The 21,770-nt window shown below is 40.7% G+C and overlaps 2 protein-coding genes across 5 annotated transcripts in view; one reads left to right on the plus strand and one right to left on the minus strand.

The window, feature by feature from the left end:
- Positions 1–10,545, plus strand: SETD9 (SET domain containing 9). 2 transcript variants are annotated; one of them, XM_082242141.1, is made up of 8 exons: positions 12–535; positions 669–1,060; positions 4,102–4,466; positions 6,783–6,906; positions 8,363–8,478; positions 8,903–9,008; positions 9,212–9,339; positions 9,849–10,545. In XM_082242141.1, the coding sequence occupies exons 1-7, from the start codon at positions 533–535 to the stop codon at positions 9,297–9,299; spliced, it is 1,194 nt and encodes a 397-aa protein (XP_082098267.1). In that variant the 5' UTR covers positions 12–532; the 3' UTR covers positions 9,300–9,339; positions 9,849–10,545. The 2 variants fall into 2 exon arrangements, with proteins under 2 accessions (XP_082098268.1, XP_082098267.1); XM_082242142.1 differs by lacking the exons at positions 4,102–4,466; positions 6,783–6,906 and having other exon boundaries at positions 1–535.
- MIER3 (MIER family member 3) overlaps positions 10,423–21,770 on the minus strand; it is a 19,129-nt gene continuing 7,781 nt past the window's right edge. For all 3 annotated transcript variants that reach the window (XM_082242011.1, XM_082242012.1, XM_082242013.1), the window contains exons 7-13: positions 21,340–21,415; positions 18,006–18,157; positions 16,879–16,960; positions 15,807–15,898; positions 14,583–14,710; positions 14,272–14,417; positions 10,423–14,169 (exon numbers count right to left, since the gene is read on the minus strand). In XM_082242011.1, coding sequence (XP_082098137.1) covers positions 13,712–14,169; positions 14,272–14,417; positions 14,583–14,710; positions 15,807–15,898; positions 16,879–16,960; positions 18,006–18,157; positions 21,340–21,415 — 1,134 coding nt within the window. In that variant the 3' untranslated portion in view covers positions 10,423–13,711. The remainder of the gene's footprint in view (positions 14,170–14,271; positions 14,418–14,582; positions 14,711–15,806; positions 15,899–16,878; positions 16,961–18,005; positions 18,158–21,339; positions 21,416–21,770) is intronic.

Genomic DNA, 21,770 nt, shown 5'->3' on the forward strand with positions numbered 1-21,770 from the left:
GGGTCATGTGGCCAGCATGACTAAGCCGCTTCTGGCGAACCAGAGCAGCACACAGAAACGCCATTTACCTTCCCGCCGGAGTGGTACTTATTTATCTACTTGCACTTGGATGTGCTTTCGAACTGCTAGGTTGGCAGGAGCAGGGACCGTTGACAGCTATGTGGTGTACACATGCTGTTCCCGCGTGGCTTTTAAAACTTCCCAAAAACCCCACTGCGCTGGTTTCAAGGTGCAGTCCGAGCCATGGGCACATTTGCTTGAGAATAACAAGTCCAGTGGGTCTTACTCTCCCAAGGGTGCTGCCCCAATCTGCGACCAATAGGAAAGGGGGAGCCCTTCTGAACTGTCCAGAAAGCCCCACCTTGGAAGCTAATGGAATAAGGCGCATTAGGAGGCTGATTGAGCGCCTAAAGCGGAAGTAAACTCCGTCTCCCTAAAACGTCCCCCTGCGAAACTGCGCCCAGGGTACATTTGGTTCCACCGACAGGTTTCTCTCCGCGGATTCAAACTCTCTTCAATGAGTGTCGTCTGAATGGTTGGTTGGTTGTTTGCTGCTGCTGCTGCTGCTTCCATATCCGCGCTTGATAAGGTTTTCGGCGGCTGCTTGCGCAACTATTACAGGCAAACTCCTCCTGACGCCCGAATTTACTTTGGCCCATGCGTTGCAGGAAATAAACAAAGCAAGCGCACGCCAGAGAGTCCGGTGGGGTTATTATAATCAGCTCGCAGACGCGTTGCGAGGCGGGTCAGGAGACACGCGTGTGAAGGCAGGCTCCTTGGAGTTACCGTATACTTTCGCCTGCCGACGACGATTGGAGGGAGCTGCGCCGCTTGACCTCGGGGAGGAGGAGCAGCTGCGGCGGCGGCGGCGGCCAGGCAGCAGGCGCCCTCCCTCGCCTTTCCGCCGCCCTTCCTGCGACCAAGCAAGAACCCGAGCCCGGCTCTTCCCCGGGGAAAGGGACCCCCGCGCCGCCATGCTGAGGGCTCTGCGGAGGCGCTGGCAGGCCTACAAGTACCGCTTCGTGCCCTGGATCGCGCTCAACCTCGGCCACAAGCGCAGGTGAAGGCGGCGGCGGCGGCGGGGCTCTTCCTCTCTCGCCCTCCGTCCCGCCGGGTCTCCATTCAGGGCGGAGCGGGAGAAGGAGGCGACCGAGAGGTCTCTCTGCCACTTGTGGCAAAAAAGTAAAAGTAAAGCCAGAAGTTCGGCGCTGTTCCCGCGAAACCAGCCTTTTCACGTGGAGTACAAGGGCGGCGTTCGCGTTGGCGAACTCTTGCACGTGAGGATGCGAGGGCGCGCGTGCAGGGTTCTTCCGCAGCCGGGGCCAAAGCAACCCGGATCCCTGGCGGCAATGGCCACTGTGGGGACTGCTGCTGGCATGCCTGCGGAAATCCGCGTAGCTGACCCATCCTCTGAGCTGCCCTAAGAAGCGGTTACCCTTCCCCATTGACCCGCAAGCAGCTCCTTTAGGCTATGTGGGATTGTTCTTCTGGGGTTTGCACCGGCGCTAGGCAGCTTGGTCAAATGGGCGTCTAAATTTCCCAGGATGGGACTACGTTTGGAGGGTTTGTGGTTCAGTTATAATGGTGGCTTGACCTAGGCACCTAATGTTGCTTGGAGTACTACTAGCAGTAGAAGAAGAAGTAATAATAAGTCATACTTTCCATAGTGAATCGCTTCCCATGAGGCATGAGGGCAGGCATCAGCAGTGGGGGCTGCCCAAGGATGCCTGCAAATGCCTTCCGCAGCATTTCCTGTTGGGTGGTGTGGTGTTGGTGCAAGTGAAGCAGTGTGTTGACATTTTGTATTAGCCTTCATGTGCATGTGTGCTAGGGTTAAGATGCGTCCTGACTGTTCAGAGGTTTGACTTCTACAGAATAGTTAAAAAATGAACTCGATTGGACATATGTACACATATTTTTTTTAAAAAAGGCATCCTTCAAAGTCTATATGTAGTAACTGCTTTACCAGAGACCTTTAAAGGTAAAGGGACCCCTGACCATCAGGTCCAGTCATGGCCGACTCTGGGGTTGCGGCACTCATCTCGCTTTATTGGCCGAGGGAGCCGGCGTACAGCTTCCGGGTCACGTGGCCAGCGTGACTATAAGCCGCTTCTGGAGAACCAGAGCAGCACACGGAAATGCCGTTTACCTTCCCACTGGAGCAGTACCTATTTATCTACTTGCACTTTGACATGCTTTCAAACTGCTAGGTGGCCAGGAGCAGGGACCGAGCAACGGGAGCTCACCCCGTCGCGGGGATTCGAACCGCCGACCTTCTGATTAGCAAGTCCTAGGCTCTGTGGTTTAACCCACAGTGCCACCCACGTCCCTTGCCAGAGACATTTATTATGGGGTAAAAGAGACTGTCCCTTGGTAAATCAGCCCAGTTGGAGCATATTATCATGGTCAACACCTTGAAAGCCACTAGAACCATGTCAGTTCAGCAGCAGTTATAGAAGCAAGAGTTTGTCATAGAAGTTCCATGCTGTCTGTTGTTTGGATTGGGTAGTGCTGAGGTCTCTTGCGTTCTGTGGGTAATCTTGCACATGTTGCTTTCAGCACCTTCTACCTTATGTGCTGCAGTTTGATCTGCAGATGTTAGTGAAGCAATGATTATTATCTCTGTACCATGAAAAGCTTCACTTGTGAATGTCTGCAGAAGTTAAGGGCTGGACAGCAGACCAGGCGGAATTTCTGGTCATTTGGCAACCTTAAAATGAGCATTTCTGTGACATAACATATTTTTCTGTCTATAAGATACCCCATGTATAAGACACCCCTATTTTGGGGGACTCCTATTTAAGAAAATGGGGGGAGATCTATCTGTGTATAAGACACCCCCAAATTTTGGACATTATTTTTAAGGGGGGAAACCTATTCTTATACACAGAAAAATACGGTAATTTCATTCTGCAGTGTTGTATAATGCAGAAGAAGAAACAGGGAGCCAAAACATAGCAAAAAATTCTACTGACATTTGCAGATGGAAGGTTTCAGTCATGCTTTGTGAGCAGTTGAAACAACAGCTTTACTACATTTTAAATAATATAATCGGATGGGCTGATAATTAAATAGCTGGATTAACTGCGTTTTGTATAAAACTTCATTTTTCAATGTATTTCTCTCACTCCACCACCAGAGCTAAATGTTCTCATTTAAACTTTCTTCCAAAAAATCCCCCAATTTACCCAATAGGAATTTTGTTGTGCCCCTCAAGACCCCATATATATGATGGATGAAGACATCCCATTCAAAGAGGCTATGAACTAGTTTCTCAAGGGAAATAAGCAATTAAAACTAGAAGTGAAATATTTGTGAATATATCATATAGGGAGCTATTTTTCTTTCAGTACAGTGTGGATTAGGTGTAATTGGTCTTTTCCCCCCTCTCTAATTTCTGTAATAATAAGCAGATGCATGGAATGAATAAAGGATTAAATTGATTCTTGGCTCTCTGGTGGAACTAATAAAATCGCAAGCTGAATACTTGTGGTTTAATGATCTCAGTGCAGCTCTTCCAATGAATCACAGCCTTGTATTCATGCAAGGAACATTTATTATTCTGTTATTTCAGTTGTCTTAGTTTAGGAGAGATTTCACCTTTTGCTTAAAAGAAAAAGAACCTACAGATTCTTCTCATTGGAAGAATCAGTTTCATGTAGTGTGGAAAAACACCTGTACTTTATCATCTCCTTTGCCCATTCCTCAGTAGAGTCTTATACATAAGAATTAGCTAGACAGTTAGCGCTTCCTTTCCTTTCCCATTTCAATTGTGCTGTCAGTAGGACTGATTCTCTACTGCTACTTCCTTAAACTACTTCCAAGGCAACCAGGAACAGTGAGCCATGCCAGCCAATCAGCCTCTTGGGACACAGAGAAATCAGTGTATGTACAGCCAATCTAGCCAATCTTCATGTTTAGCACATTTAATCAAAAATATGCACGACTTTTAAATATAAAAGATGGCCATGGTTTTTAACAGAACTGTAAGTGGTTTGAAACAGTTTGAAAAGCAAGCAAGTAGTGTTTGCTGCAGTTTCCAAACTCTCATTTACAACATTCCAAAGTGTCTCAGTTCTGTTGTTTATTGGACTGTTGCAGAACTCTGCGGTTTGTACCAGAAGGCTCTAAAGACAAAATGGTTTCTGATGAAGATGTACTTCAAACACTCCTGAAAACTTTCACAGCTTTATTTGTAAACGACTTGAGGAGACAAACATTTCTTCTTAGCTTTCTTCCAAAAGTTAAATCTAAATACCTGCACCTGCAGAAAGCTCAGCCTGAGACAAACCAAACAATTGATGACAGCCGTCAGAATCAAATCACCTTCAATCCAGAAGACGTTCTCCTTCACACTTTAGGATTCAGCGTTACTCGAAGGCACAGCTCACTTATTTCTGCTGGAACAGGAGTCTTTGTAACGAAAGGTTTCGTTCCCAAAGGAGCAGTTGTATCTATGTATCCTGGTATGGAAAGAATGTATTTACAAATACATAAACACATTATGTCATTTTTTGCTGAGTCAGACCATTAGCCCGTCTTAATCAGTGTTATCATAATTGACTGTGTTTGCATGTCATGCTGAACCATAAAAGTATTGTTTGTTAAAACATCCTGCACAAGCTGCATGCTGGCCAAATACTCCTAGTTCGTGCCTCCTTTCCTTCATTGAGGAAGCAAAACGTGGAGTGGCTGGCTTAGTGTTAGTCCAGACAAACCACAACTGAAGCCAGCTTTCTTCGCATAACGGTTTAACAGACCATACTTATGGATGAGCGTTACATGGCAATGCAGCCACTGACTGACTGCAACTCCCCAGGGTCTCAGCAGAGGGCTCTCACGGATTGAATCTAGGAGCTTTTGCATGCGACATGCATTTTGCCACTGAGCTGTGGCTGATCACTGAGAATCCTTAGGGCAGTGCTGTTCTGAAATAGAAGAGGATTTCTATGTTCTGTGATTGAGAAGAAACCATTTAATCCATGAGGCAATCTGGCAAACCTGAGCCAGAAAGCTTTGAAACTTTTATTCAGAACTGTTGGGCTGACCAGATGGAAAAGAGGACAGTTGAAATTCCCTCTTTTACACACTATCAAAGCTACAGGAGCCCTGTTCCTCTTTAATGCCTGTTTCTAGCAGTTTAGTTTCAGTCTGTGTAAAGTTGTCACCTTATTTATGACAAGGCATGCTGGCGAGGAATCCTATTTGGAATAAGGGAATTTCCCTTTAAAAAAGGGAAACGTTGACAGCTATGGGCCACTCTCTCATTTATAACTGCATGCCAGGATGACATTCAGCAAGGGACATTCAAGCACCTCCATGCTGGAAAAAGTTACACTTTTTGTTCTGCTCTTCTGAACCCATTTAAAGCTCAAGAGGCCTGTCAGAAAAGGCTCACTTGCCCCCAGATATCATGCCCTAAAATTAGTATTTATAGTAATAATAATACAGTGGTACCTCAGGTTACATACACTTCAGGTTACAGACTCCGCTAACCCAGAAATAGTACCTTGGGTTAAGAACTTTGCTTCAGGATGAGAACAGAAATTGTGCTCTGGTGGCGCAGCAGCAGGAGGCCCCATTAGCTAAAGTGGTGCTTCAGGTTAACAACAGTTTTGGGTTAAGAGCGGACCTCCGGAACGAATTAAGTACTCAACCCAAGGTACCAAGGTACCACTGTAGTAGTAGTAGTAGTAGTAGTAGTAGTAGTAGTAGTAGTAATTATTTATTATTTATACCCCATCCATCTGGCTGGGTTTCCCCAGCCACTCTGGGCAGCTTCCAACTATGATTAAAAGTACATTAAAACACCAGTTATTAAAAACTTCTCTAAACAGGGCTGCTTTCCGGTGTCTTCTAAAAGTCAGATAGTTGTTTATTTCCTTGACATCTGATGGGAGGGCGTTCAGCAGGGCGGGCACCACTACCGAGAAGGCCCTCTGCCTGGTTCCCTGTAACTTCGCTTCTCGCAGTGAGGGAACCACCAGAAGGCCCTCAGAGCTGGACCTCAGTGTCTGGGCAGAATGATGGGGATGGAGACTCTCCTTCAGGTGTAAGAAAGAGAGAGAGAGAGAGCAATGTAGTAGTTACTCTTAAACTTGGACTGTATGAATCTGGTTTCAAATTGCTATTTAACCATAAATGTATTTCCTAGGGTTTTAGACCACCCTTCATCCTGCTGGATCCCAGGAAGGTTCAAAATAAACAAATCAAACACAAAACCCTAACCCACAACATAAGGAGATTTAAAAAACCCATTAATATTCTACTATACCAGTACATTCCTTTCCAAAATGCCTGAAAGAATGAAATGGGGGGGGGGGGAGATGTTTTAAACTTACGAGAAAAGAGAGATCCATGCATCCAGAGGTAAGAAGCTCCGCAGGTGAAATCCCTGCACACAGAGAGTCCTAGCCAATGTCAACTGCCACAATGGACCACGTCTGTTGTTGGGACCACAGGAAGGGTCTTTCTTGCAGATATCTAAATCCAGGCCAGCAGATGGAAAGAGAAGGACATTTGGTTCATGTGGGGGAAGAAAGCAATATTTTGCCATCCTGGATACTGAAGTTTTGTCATCTTTTTTTATGGTACTAATTCTACACCCACCCACTGTTGTATTTCCCAGAAAGCTTGATCTTTACATCAGGCTGAAGTTTTGTGATTTGCAGTCTTTTGTATGTGAGAAAATGGTTAGATCCACTCTGTGCATTGCTTGAGACTGCCCATCTTGTTGATTGTGATTAGCTGGAATCTAAAATAGCCACTTTTGTCTCACACAGGCACAGTCTATGAAAAGTATGAGCCCATATTTTTCCAGTCCATTGGCAATCCATTTATATTTAGATGTATAGATGGGGTGCTTATTGATGGGAATGACAAGGGAATATCAAAAGTTATATACAGGTAGGTCCTTAATAGAAAAATATCAGCCCCAAGGTTTCGCTTGTACTTTTCTAAAAGTGTTTTAAGTAAAACCAAAGAACTTGGAAGTTGTCTGTTTCAGGATTTTATATGGAATAAAATGTTAGCCACAGATTTGGGGGTGAGTTTATTTTCTGGCCGTAGAACATAACCTTTTTTTGCAGTTGCACAGCTTTGATATTGGGTATGTACAAGTGGTTGTCTTATTTCCCTGTGACTTTTTTAAACACTTGAAAGAAGTTAACCTTGAAGGTGGGAGAACATCTGCCAATAAGATGGGTCCATAAAACCATATTTGACAAAACCTGTACTACTTTTACTGTAGAATATTCCACTGTTCCGTGACTCAATATTTACTTACAATTTGGAAGCTAACAGAAAAGCAGAAGCTCATGTCTGCACAAATTTGAACTACAAGAAACTAATGGCAAAGTAGTGGGTTGTGCACTGCTTTTTATGGCTGATGTTGATTTATATCCAGTGCTTGCAGATGTGAGAGTCACTTCCTTCTCTGCATACTCACTAACAATATAATGTGTCAATTATTGATGTGCTGGTCTCATCTATGGTAATTTTTTTGCTTTGGAAAGGACTCCACAGATTTACACAGGTAATATAGGTGTGATGCTTGTGCCACAAATTCACACAGTACTATATATTTATAGCATGTTTACCCTGGAAAGGCACCTAGAGTGGTTTGAAAAAGATCAATAACAAACAAGATAGTCCTGCCCTCAAGCTTGCAGTTTAAAAGACAAGACACAAAAGGAAAAGGGGGTAAGGAGGGAGGAGGAAAACAAGCAAAATCAGACATAAACTCTTAATTTACAGTCAAGGGAGAAAAGGAGTCAAATGATGCTAGTTTCTCAGCAGAACTGATAAGAGTGGGCCTTGCTGCCCCATTTCAGTCTCTGCTGCAAATGGAATGGTTGTCTGGATAAGCACAAGTTCTTGGTTGTTAAGAGTATGATTTAAATATTAAATGTCTGGCAGGTATTCTTTGCATCTGCAAATATCTGCTGCAAAGTAACATTCTTGCCATCACAGCCCTTCCTTAGACATGAGTGAAAACCTTCTTTGTTACCAAAAATGAAGGCACATAGCTCGGATGTGCAAGACCCACCAAGTTAAATGCAGCCCATCAGCTATGTATGAAAGTCTGGCAGATGCTTGACAACCATTCCTGAATATGAAGTGGAACGTATGTGCTGTGTATTCAGCTGAATGGGCAGCGTTTGATTTGCTATGTCTCAAGTTCTGTAGAGGATCAAATTGTATTTGCTACTTACGGGTGCTGAATAGGATGTGGGTTATGAGTAGCATAGCAAATGAATTTAATTTGTGGGGTGTGTATGTACACGTGTTTGCTTTGAAAAGATATGATTGCTCAAGAAGCTGTCAAAATGGGATTTCTAGATAACACTCTACGTTTTTTCAGGTCATGCAGCAAGAGAGATCAGATTGGTCCTTTGAAAATGAGTGATGTATTTTGGCTTACAACTGGTCTGCAGAATCCACTGGCAGTGGGGCAATATGTTAACAATTGCTCACCTGGTAAGTAGGAAACAGACTTTTTCCTAGACTAGATTTGGGCACCTTAAAGACCATCATGTTGAGTTCTCCAAGGATACAACTTTATGGGAGATTAACTTCTGGCTCACTGCTACCAAGCTTACCAGTGTTGCTTCCAATCTGCAGTTTGCGTCAGTGCTGGGACCCATCTTTTACATAGAGGGAAGTGGTACATCTCCATATATTTATTGTCAGGTCGGATTTACTTCATTCACATGGCTACATCAATGAGGATGCTCCACATAAACAGTTTTAGAGCATCTGAACAGGATTTCTGTTATGATAAACAAATAATGCGAGTGATGACTTATGTAAATAAATCCAAAAGATACATCAACTGAGAGTTGCACCAATATTAGTGCATCTCATCTTTTTCAATATTTTTCCTCTCCTATTTTTTCATCAGATAAAGCAGCCAATGTATGCTATCAGGAATTTGACGTACCTGAAAATTTTCCTATAGAATTTAAACAGTATCTTCCAAACATAAACTACTGTCATGAGATACGGAGGTGAGACGTTTAATCAAATACTTGTTACAATCTCATAGATTGGGTTAAGTTTGATAATTTGACTAGCTCATTATTGTCAAATAGGTCACATATTTAAACCTTCACTTATTGGAACCTAAAGAAAGAAAAACTGGTGTGTGTTATGCATGTATAAGTGCATGTGCATAATAGTATCTGAAATTCCTCCACTATGCAATCTGCAGGCCCCTGAGATGTGTCGTTCTGATTGCTCTCCAAGACATTGGACCAGGAGAAGAGCTTTTCTCAAACTATTACACAATTATCAACTGAGCCTGAGGAGCCACAGATTGACCAGCTTTCGACTCCTGAGGTATTTTTTACTGAATGCATACTTGGTGGCAGTGAGGGGTTTGGTGCATCCTTTTGGCTGAGCCTTTTAAGAAAAGAAAAATTAGTGCAAAATTAGTGGCTTATGCAGTGTTAAAACAGTGCCTGCAACCATCAGTGTTCTTCAGCCTATATATTTTCTTACTATTGTATCTTAGGATTTGCCCGTGTTCCTTTTTAGGTATCTTACTGAATTTATATTAATAAACATAGAATGCTTTGTAAATTTGATTGCTTTAAATCAGTGGTGGGGAACTGGATCTGACCTGTAGGTCGGATTTTTAATTACCCCACCCCACTGTGGGTGTCTGGAGAACAAGAACATTCTACTTTCAAGAACCCTTGTGGATTCAAACCACTTCCTGAAAGTGGACTTCACAAGTAGCTCCCTAAAGTCATCAATCCACTGAGAAGTTGTTACAATAAACCTCTTTGAACCTGCCCTCTCAGCACTGTGTCACTGCTGATCAACTATTTTGTTTCTACCTACAGACATCTGTTTGGTGGAATTGCACTCCCTGCAACTCTCGATCCGCCCAGACATGGGAAGACGTTCCTGCATAAGTACTAGTTGACATGAACAAGTTATGCAGTTGAGCAGGGCTTGCACTAGAGAATTTCCAAGTGGATTGGCACCCATACTTTGTTCTTTCCACGCTTGGGATTCCCAAAAACTTTTATACAGATGCATACTGCCTCTAATGGAACATAGACATTGATGGCCTTCTTGTATGAACTTGTATGAGTTTTTTAAAGCCAGTCATGTTGGAAGCCATTGCTGCATTTTACAAAAACTAATTCCATAGTGTAACTAGGTGCTGTGCACTTTATTCTATCCATCCTGAATCTTCCAACATTCAGATTCATTGGATGGCCGCAAATTTTAGAATTAGTGGGAGAGAAACCTCTCTGTGCAATCAGAATGTAGCCTTGTCTGAAAATATAAATCTGGTTCTTTATGGATTAGAATCTGAACATCTGAAAACTCCTTTTAAAATAACCCTGTGTGTTCAAATATACTAAAGTGACAAATGTTGCAGAGGCATGAAAACTTCCACAAAAGAAAAAGGGTTTCCAGACATTTATTTCTGGAACTGTACACCAGGTATTAAAGTACAACAAATACAAAATAATGTTCAAAAAAATCAGTGTTTATGTACAAATATTAAAACCAATGCAACAATAGCAACTTCCTCTTGGGCATCCAATACTAAAACTGGTTGCGATTGTCACTAATTTATTTTGCTATGCACAGGGGATTCCAACCTGAATCTAGGAATGACTGGAATTACTGGTTGCTTCAGGAAGGACTGCAGACCTTAACTGTTAGCAAAAAAAACTACTGAGAAGTTTTCCCGCTCATATGGAAAAATCATAACCATGATACTATGTAAATTCAGTTTCTCATTTATAGACAATGTGCTTTTAACACTGGGCAAACAGTCTTCTATTGGTCAGTTTATCCACTAGTTTACATTCAAACTTGAAATACCCACTAAAGACTTTGGTTAAAATTAAACTGTATTTCTAATACACTACTGAATCTGAAATTAACATATGGTTTTGACTTGGTTTTATAAGGAAACTGCACATATCAACCCAATCGTACACAATTTAGTATACTTCAGACAGTATTGTACAGCCTTCAAGTAAAGTCAGCGGTTTGACCATAACAAGAGGGGGAAAATAAGCATTTAAAAAGCTAACGATGAGAAGATGAAATGACTTAACAAAAGTAAAAGTATTGCTCTAATCACAGCACCAGTTACACTTCTATGTGAATCAGCTATCCTTTTCAGAATCCCTGTAGTTAAGTGATACATCTACCAAACTGCAATTGCCCATGATGGATTTTTGGTTTGTTTTTATGAAAAAGGAGAAGAGAGATAATATATTCAGCAATGAACAATGAAGTCATCACAGTTTGTTAGAAGAATTGTGCTTTACCCACATTGAATCAAGGCAATGTAGATTTCTTCATATGGTTGCAATTCTGCCATCTTCATGCTCTCCCTCAAACGCAATTCTTTTAATAAACGGTAACAAGTTCTCCATTTAAAATGTTTAACACAGAGAAAAACAGGTTAAGTCCAGCTTTTAAAAGAAAAATTCAATAAATAGCTATTTTACATGAATAAAGTCATAGTGGTACAAATTTATGAATGTCACATCAAGCATGCACAAAATGTTACTATACACAGAAGTAGTCAGAAAATATTGAAATAGATATCTAAAAAGATATGCAGAATGTACATATTTACATAATCTTGCAAATTATTGCCTCATTTTAACAAGGAATTAAAAGTAAACATTACCAGCTAGCTAGCCAACAGGCTAAATTAGATCAGCAATTAAAATCTATTAAAACTAGCCGGAATTCATTGTTCTTTCATACCATTTCAGAATTTTGGTCAAAAGTCTTTATTAAATAACTAAAGTGTCCATTCAACTTGCTGACAATCAAAACTTTAGACGAGAAACTAGACTCTCGGTCTTCATTAAGACCCCAGCAATGCATAGATAAACTGAACGTAGTACTGCATCAGCTAATGAGAATGGGTGTTGTCATTTAAGTGCAACTGGTATAAGCATTCAGACATGGTGTAATGATTTTTATACAGACCAGCCACTGTAAACCCATAAACTTGAATGTATAACACAAAAAGAATATGGCCAGTTATTTTACAAAATTATCTGTGATGAGTCGATTCAAAAACAAAAATGAACAAAGATACAGAGTTCAGCACAAATCACAGCAACAAGAAGCCGACAATTTGGTTAAAAGCGTCAGAATACAACACAGGGCCAAGGCTACCCCATTATTGACTGTGTACTTATTAGAATGACAGCTTTTAGATGTATATTTCAGAACAGATCACCAACAGCAACTTTTGTCCACTGTGCTAAATTAATTTGCTAAAATGTTACGTGTGCTATATTAACTCTTTGAAGCCATCTTTGTTACAATGCCATGAAGAACACACAGCACTTTGCTGCATCTCAAACTCAGGATGTCAATGCAGTTCACAGTATGTAGAATAAATACCCTCCCTTTGAAGTATTAACTAAGGCATCTGCTTTCTCTATTTATGCAGTGCAACCATGAAATCATTACTACCAACACTGAAAAGTTTACTCTTTTCTTTTAAAAAAATTGCAATATTTTAAAAAGGAAATTAAATATACATAGTGGCCAGTGCAAAAATAGACATGTTTTACTGCATGTCAATTGTATTGTTGAAAAATTCAACATTTTTGTGTCGTTCGGGACACATTGCTAACACCTTTTGATTAATATTATAAATGACAGGCAAAGCTAGAATGAAAGGTTAAGCAATAAACATAAAACAGCTATAACAAAGATTCCTCTCCAGAACATGAAATGCAATCCAAGAAAAAAAAAATACATCCATGCTTGAAGATGCTTCAAAGTTGTGTATCATCTATGAATCTAGAGTCCCTCATAAGTTTAACACATTGAACTGCAGTGCTCTGAACTTAAGGCAAGTCCTAAGATGTAAACCATTAGTGGAAAATCCTAAACTGTACCCTCACCTCTCAGTGGCCTTAAGAAAAGTTACATAACATTTGATGTTTTCACATTACACTCCTCAGAAGTGTGGACAACTTCCCCACCCCACCCCAACAGTATACTGTATCATTTCAGCCAATAGGTTTACATACAGAAATCTGTGTAATTGTTTCTGTGTAAGGTAGTCATGGCCTATAATTTGGTAAGAGCATCCAAACACGTTTTTTAGACAGTGCTCCTACAGTCCTTTGTGCTAGTATCCATCAAGATGAACCTGTTGTTCTGTAAACTGAAGTGCTCTGGTTTAGTATGAGAGAAGGTTCCGCTTAAAAATATCATTGTATGTTTGTGCAGTTTAAATTAAAGAAACCTTTCCCTGCTTTTCATTAATTTTAATGCTACATTGAACAGGGATCAGGACTGGTACCTGTAAACAATCGCTTTTCCACTGCATCCATTACGGCAGAAGCAACTTAGACTAAAAAAGCCACTCCAATCAGTTCAGAATTTCTGTGCTGGTTTTGAGACATCAGTCTCTGTTTACAGGTTTAAAAAAGAAAGAGGAAGCAGAGCTTAAAGCTGCACCACAGAGTTCTCTTAGTCCCCAAACTCTGCTAAACGTCGTATGAAGTTTCCACATTTATGGATTGGAAAAAAGTGAAAATACTCTTGATAAATCAAGATATAGTTCTGTACATAAAGACATCACTGATGTCACATAGTTCAAACTTCCAGTGAAAGACTAAGCAAACCTGATCGTTCCCATCAAGTTTACCATAAACCACCAACAGTGTCCACCGTCTCTTCAATTTGCTGATAAAATTCATTCTGAGTGGAGGGCAGTGTGCTGGTGTAATGCATGAGCACTAATAAAGCCATTTGTCTCGTTTGCAGATAGACTGCTAAAGTCAGCCACTGAGACTGCCATTTTGGCACTGGTAATGTGATGCGTGTGATTCTCAAAATCAACACCCAAGTTATTCACAGAAACATCATTCATATATGATTCTGGGACTGCAATTCCCATTTTTAGTCTCTTGGCAGGCCTTTCAGACTCCTCGTTGCACATGTTCATTGGGTTTAACTCGGAGTGATAAAATCCAGTCTCAAATAAATTAAAACAATCACTTTCACCATTACTAGGCAAGTTAAGCAAATCTTCTGTTACAACAGGCACATGATTAACTGCTGTCCGAGGCAAGCTGTCCAGAGGTGGGAAGGCATCATCTAAGCAGTTCACATCTGTAGAGTGGCAGACTGTGGCTACACTGTTGGTCAGTGCTAGAAGAAAGAAAAGCAATATTAGCCAAAATGTCACCATTATTCTGACATACAGCAGCAGCAAGCTATTCCAAGACATCATCCGTGCACCCATTAATTTACCTGTCAAATCATTGGCAGTGATAGAGCTCAGAATGCTTAGCTGTTGGTCAGGCGTGGGCTCCGATCTGCTGTTTGACGTTATGGCTGAAGAATGTACAGCTCCACCAAGAGCTTCTGCTTCATCTACCAACCGGTCCATATAGTCCCTGGAACGACAATGATCATCATAAGGCAAGTAATTTAACTGACTATAATCAGAGGATATACATCTTCAGAACAGCATCAATGCAATATTATAACATGGATGTGATGTTCTAGAGGAGAAAATCACAAAACACAAAAATAAAGCCTTTCAAGGTCGTTGAACTTACGTGACTCCAGGATGGTGGTTGTATCTCTTTTTTCCAAATCTAGTTTGCTGTGCAAAGTAATCGTATCGTTCAGATTTCTTCCACATGTAGTAAAATGCTACACATTCAGCAACTGTTCTTGTTCTCACCTAAAAAAAATTGGCACATTCAAGTCTTGATATTGATATCCATCATAAATCTGTACATGGAAATGCCTACTTCCTTCTGAAAGAGCTGGCAAAGAAGGTCCTGACTCCCCCAATAAATTAATATAATCCTGAGGGACTCATAGTGTTGAATCATAGAATCGTGCCCAAATTCACATTGTGGAAGCCAACAATATTCTAAGGATTCTTTAATTGGGGAGACTTGCTTGTAGAATGTAGTAAGAAGATACTTACTACATAATACAAAATAACTTGTGGTTGGCTATTAGCATGCTGAGTGGGAACAGGGAGGATAAGGATTCCAAATTCTGGCTCATTTTGACTGGGTGCACAATTCATAGGCTGGTTCATTGCTACAAAAACAAGAAAGTACGCCCCTGCAACTAGAGGTCTGAATCATCCAGATTCTGCTCTAGTTCCATAAGAGCTTTTCTAGTCAAAGAAATCAAGTCATATATAGTTTTCCGGCCATTCCTTCTTCAGAGAAGGATATCACATGTGGCCCTCCAGATCTTGTTGAACTTTTAACTCCCATCACCCTCTGATAGGATAGTCAATTGCCAGAAATGATGGGAGTTAAAGTTCACCAACATATGGAGAGCCACTGGTTCCCCTTCCCTGTCACAAAGGTTTCTTATTAAAAACCACTGAAAGCACCTGGAATCTTGGACAAAGGAAAAAGTTATGACACACTTTCTGAAAACCTTCCTCTCCTGGGTCTTGGGATGGAGAAATGGCAGGAATAGATTCAGAAAAAGGAACATGTCTGAAAACACAACTCTGAGCTTGGTAGACAAGCCTCCTTCCCATTTGGATGAAGAGACTGTCTTATTGCTCCATGTGGCCTGCTTTCTCCTGTTTCCAGATTGGCAGATACTATCTGGGGAACAAAAAGGGTAGTGGCACTAAGTTGACTTTGTGCACCACTGAGACATCTTCCAGCCAGCTGCTGGGATAAGCATATGAATGAATTGGTCCCTCCGTTAACAGTAATGGGTCAGTAACAATATGCTGTCTATACATCTCCGATTTTAAAAACACAAGCACCATTTGTTTCATTACTTGTATATCAACATACCTTATTTTTTTGTATGAGATGAAAATCTTTCCCATAAATCAGAAGTGCATGTTCAAAGTTTCTACATTCTTCTTCTGTCCAGGCTGTCATCTCTTAAGAAGGACAGAAAGGACAATTAAGATTGATGGTCTGTTCAAATTAATAGCCATTCCACCCTCCAGCACTTGGACAGCAAAGAAAACTTCACCCACCCGGTAATAGCAATCCACAAGTGGAAAGCTCACACCTAGCAGTAAGAAGACCATAGATGCAGAACTACATATGTTACTCCATTTGGGTTCATGGGAAGCAAGCTTATTCTGGACTACACAGTTTTTGCTTCTTTGTTAAAAAAAAATCAACATACTCATATTCTTATGGGATGCTCAGCTATTACTACTTTTGTGCAACCAGTGACAATCATATTTATGGCTATTTTAGTCCACGCTCAAGAATAATAATAATAATGCTAATTTGCATTACCTGAAAAATAGAGCTTAAGACCTAGAGCTCCTTTGAGTAAAATTCCACTCACAGGATGCTCTTGCTGTATGAAAAGGAGATGACAATTTTTGCCAATTCTTCCTTTCACACTTACTGAAAAGCTGTTTTGGAGAGTTGAGGATACAGAGTGAAAATACAGGAGCAAAGTGCCTGACTCTGTTAACTCATTGAAGGTAGAATCAGAACTGAAAGTTGAAGGAAGATTACTTCCACTTGTGGCTTGTCACAGAAAATTTCAAGAATGCCTTTTGACTGCCTGCTCAAGGAGTTAAGTCATGTCTGTATGCTTCATTCCTCCGCTGCCCAAGAATGAATTGTCTTCCAATATCTAATTATATGAACATTCCAGCTGTTACTGATGGCAGCAAAATGATCTGTTCTACTGCTACAAACTGTTGAAGAACTGGGGTAGATGACTTGCCACCTCAACTCATTTCTGCACTTTTCAACTTAAAACAATTTAAACCATTCTTACAGCACAATCATATGCTTGTTTACTCTGAAGTAAGCTCCACAGAGTTCAATGGACTTACTCCCACTTAAGCGAGTAAAGGTTTGTAGCCTCAAACTCTTTGCAGTGATTTCTTACCTTGAGATGACTTTCCATTGGAGCAGTATCTCTCAATTGCTTCTTTTACGTTGTGGTTACATTTGAAAAGTTCATAGAGTGCCTAGGTGAGATAAAAATATTTATTGTTAAAAGAAGTCAAAAGTATACAGTAGAATGGTTATACTCCCATGACAACCAAAAATTGTTTGCTTTATTATAGTGCAATTTCTCAAAATATTTATCATTAATATAAAGATTATTTGAACACCAGAACAGGGCTGTGTCCAGTGGTTTCTCTCTGCCAGAACAAGGGCTCTTGCACAGGCAGACAGGTGCGTTTGAAAATTGCGCAAGAGGAATCCAATGCAATAGTTAGGCTAGCGGAAACTCATTTGTGCAACAGATTTCCCAATCTACTGTGCAACAAAGTTACCAGCAACATGTTTGTATGTTATCTTGCACAACAATGTTCTGCTGGTACAAAACATTTTGCCAACAAGTGTACCTCTACACAACTCTAACTACATTGGAGACAACCCAGTGTCCAAAGATATTGTGCCTCGTGGGAATTACAAAGCCATAAAGAATGGTGGTTGCTGCTGGTTACATCTGAAAAAGTTTCCTAAAAGCTCAAACTAGGGATTTTAAGATATGGAAAGCAGCAAACACACATAAAAGTATGAAAGACCATTGCCTCAAAGCACTTGGAGTGGAGGAGTGCTGGGGAGCCCTGACTGGCTGTACCTGCCACCATAGATTTGCTGTGTGTATAGGGATGGATCTGAATTCAAATTATGACAATCCATTAGCAAAACAAACCAATTTGCACTTTGGGTAAATTTACTCTGAGCCTCTTTCAAAACCTATTTATTTTTAAATGATGGTAAGCTTTTCATCACCCAAGAATAAGGATCCTTGGGAGGAGGGAGTTGGTGGGAGGGGAAGAGGGTAAGGATATTTCGTTTATAAAAACTTTTGGAAATATTCTGACATGTCATAGCATAAATTTAAGCATGATGAAAATAAGCCATTCTTACAATTGTTCATTAATATAAATGTATCAAAATGTAGGTTCAAATCAAATGAAAGCAAAAAGATTTGAGTGGTCTTTTCTTGTAACATAAGCAGAGAAAAGCCCTAGTCATATGTTCAGGTAAGAAACATACCTGTTCATTATCCCTTGTATGCATTCCCTCAGGAATTCTGCCAATCGTTTTTTCATTTCCAGTTCTTAAAGAGGTCTCAAAAAGGTACTCTCTAACTTTATTTTCTGAAATCATACCAGGCTGCCAAAGTAGCTGGTCTTCATTTTTATATGCTGTGAAGAAAAATCATTGGAACACAAATGATAGGAAATACTCTTCAGTAACATAAAAGCAAAATATTGTGAAAATAAGAGCATATTGGCCACAAAAATAAAGATGTAAGAGACTTAGCCATTAGACAGGTTGTGTAAAAGAGAGCTAATGAAAAGCAAACATCCTTTAAAACTATTGGTGAGTAATCATCCTCCACAAAATGTCAAATGGGGCAAGTGAAATGGGTATAATACTTGTCAAACCTAATAATCAAAAGTTGCAATTAACTTTTTCAGGTAACTCTCACCAAGAAACACATGCATAACTTCAGGCATGCTAAAATTAGAATATTAAAGGCCAGATTTAACTAATTACTCCCACTAGTGTAAGCCCACACAAGGACAGTGATTTACCCTCTCTCCTCCCCCCATGTCCCCCCGCCAAATTAGCTTGGGGTGTGTGCCAGGAGAACCCCCAAAACAGCATGCATAGAGGAAAGGGGTGATCATTCTATCTCACAAGTTGAAATGTTTGTACTAATGAAATGATTGCTATAGTGCTGTGTTGAGTTCTTACCTAAGTGGTTTCTATGCCTTTTTCCTTAACATCTGAATAATATACATCAGCATTAAGACTGAGTAATCATATTTAAGATGCATTTACATGTAGTCGAGTAAAAACAATGTCAACATTAAAGTTTGAATTTGTTTAAATGTAACATTTAAGCCACACTTTAAAGATTTTAACTATAAATCAAAATTTAAGAAAAATAATAAATATTTCAGTTCAACCACTTTGGGTTATTGAAAAAACTTTTCAGGTTTTATTCAGCACATAAAAAGAATATGGTGTACTCTTTATAAAACTGTGTTTACTAATCTTACTTAAGCTTAGCACTTAGTTTTATGAAGATAAAATCTAATTCTGAACAGAAGCTCTGATGATTCATTGCTTTCCGGGCACAATTCAAGGTCATAGTTTTAATTAACATAATCCCAAGAAGCCTTCACCCCGGTATGGCTCCCCTTTATCACATCACAGCCCAACAAGACAACAACAAGAATCCACCAACAGCATATGAATCAGTATTGCTAACCTGATCCAAAAACACACACCCCCAAACTCACACATGAAAACAAAGTTCACCACAGCCAATCACAAACAAACAACCACACCCTGGGCCAACCCCAACCTCTCTCACCACCAAAGGAACACAAGCAAATGGCAAAGAGAACCTGCACAAGCAACGCTGACACAAAACCCCACACATACATTAAATGGAACGCCCTCCCACCAGATGTCAAAGAGAAAAACAACTACCAGACTTTTAGAAGACATCTGAAGGCAGCCCTGTTTAGGGAAGCTTTTAATGTTTAATAGGTTATTGTATTTTATATTCTGTTGGAAGCCGTCCAGAGTGGCTGGGGAAATCCAGCCAGATGGATGAGGTATAAATAATAAATTAGTAGTAGTAGTAGTAGTAGTAGTAGTAGTAGTAGTACAGTGGTACCTCGGGTTAAGAACTTAATTTGTTCTGGAGGTCCGTTCTTAACCTGAAACTGTTCTTTACCTGAAGCACCACTTTAGCTACTGGGGCCTACTGCTGCTGCTGCGCCACTGCTGCGCCATTTCTGTTCTCAGCCTGAAGCAAAGTTCTTAACCCGAGGTACTATTTCTGGGTTAGTGGAGTCTGTAACCTGAAGCGTCTGTAACCTGAGGTACCACTGTAGTAGTAGTAGTAGTAATAGTAGTAGTAGTAGTAGTAAAATAGAAACATCGCCACCCGGCCCCACCCCCCTCTCCCCCCTTTTCTTCCTAATGGAACACTAATGTCTCAACAAATGAAACTGATCTGTAGAAAATATAACTTGAAAAAGAGACATTGCACATACTTCTGTAAACCAAGAAATCTTTAATAAAAAATGCATTAAAAAACACCATAGTCCCAATAAGCTTAAAACCCACAAAACATTAGGGAGCACACTGAGATGCCTCCTATTGGGAAGACCTGCTCCAAATACCCTACGTGGTACTGAATCAGAGAGGAGCAAAGCTTTCATTAATGTGCCACCAATCTTCTCCTTACTGGAGAAGCCTGAGAGAACATGACGTGGCAAATTGTGGGGGGGGCGGGGCGGGGTACAATGACAGACAGAAGACTAATGGCCACACACTCTGAGGGGAAATAAACCACAAGACCTTTAAACACGCCCAGGAAACACTTGAAGCAAGCTAAGCATGGAGGCACACCACTCACATACACATCCGACACGCAAGACGCACAAGCTATTCAGCAATTAAATCAGGCCAGAAGAGCAGGTGCAACGTACAAGTCTGCTTTAAGCAAGACGGGAAAATGAACTGTCACTTCAAGGGGAGGGATGCCTCAAAGATTCCACCAGACTGTCTTTAGGTAACAAGGACTACTCTCACTTGATGTTTTCCTAGTGCCCATTCAAAAAAAGATGCCATGCTGCAAGGCTGCCAACAACCCTCTCTCCCCCTTGCCGGGACTGCAAGGAACTGTTGCTGTATGGCAGAACTGCACTGGTGCCAAAATGCTAGCATCTCATCCTATGTTACTAAATCAGCAGCCCAGAAAATCTGTGCTAGCCATCTTCCACATATCTTTGCCCAACTAAATGCTGTTACAAATACTGTATTGTTACAAATACAATCTTCAGCGTCGGCCGGCAGTAAAGGATGTGCTAGCTGTTACATTCAAAGTGGTTTTTTCCCATGGGAAGTCTTCCTGTGTTCTACAAATATTTTTGCATTCTTTGCCCTATGTTTACAAGTTTATGGAAGGCAACCTTGAGTCTAGCTTTCATGTATCTAAGAATTTATAATGAGATGATTGCGACCACTTCTGTGCTGCTTTTCAGAAAACAAAGTGCTTCATAATACGCCAGTAAAACTCAAAACAACCCTGTGAATTAGGATAAGGCTGAGATAGTAAAACACAGCTGGTGAGCTCCATGGATGAGTGATGCTTTAGAACTGGATGTCCAGAATCCAAATGCATTACTCCATTCCCTGCACTGCCATGGCCCTTTGACATTTCAATATTCTACCCTGAGAGTATTGCAACTACAACTTTTCAAAATGCAATTTTCAAATCTTGATACAACGGTCCCAGGGCAGTGTACAGGTTTAAACAATATAATCATTAATTTAATCAAGAAAAATAATGGGAACTCACCCTTTTCATCATCGCTGCTGCTCTTGCCCAAATAAGGTGGAATTTCTGCTTGGTACTGTGCACCAATCATTATTTCCTGCAGAAACATTTTTTCAAAGTATTTAATTATGCATTTATTTATATATGGCTCTCATAAAAAACAATTGTAAACTAAATGGTGATTATCTAAACACCATCTTCTCTCCTTGCACAACATCCAACTTTCTCACTTCCAAGCATACAAAGGGGAAGCAACAATATTTCTTTTGAGAGCTGCCAATCCCCTTGACTTCTGTGGGAGCCTTCATAGGGGCTGCTACTGGGAGGGGTAGCTAAAAGCTTACACAGGCAAGCAGAACACTGCCCATGATGCCCCAAAGCAGCATAAAATGTAAGTCCAGGGAAATGCATATTTCATATATTTTAATTTCACAGTCTTTATGTATCCAAGA

The sequence above is a fragment of the Podarcis vaucheri genome (genome assembly GCF_965113315.1).
Source record: "Podarcis vaucheri genome assembly, chromosome: 11".
Lineage (NCBI taxonomy): Eukaryota > Metazoa > Chordata > Lepidosauria > Squamata > Lacertidae > Podarcis > Podarcis vaucheri.

Coding starts and splice junctions, on each gene's coding strand:
- SETD9 (XM_082242141.1), top strand. Junction 1,061..4,101: donor AACCTCGGCCACAAGCGCAG/GTGAAGGCGGCG, acceptor GGACTGTTGCAG/AACTCTGCGGTTTGTACCAG. Junction 6,907..8,362: donor ATATCAAAAGTTATATACAG/GTAGGTCCTTAA, acceptor ACGTTTTTTCAG/GTCATGCAGCAAGAGAGATC.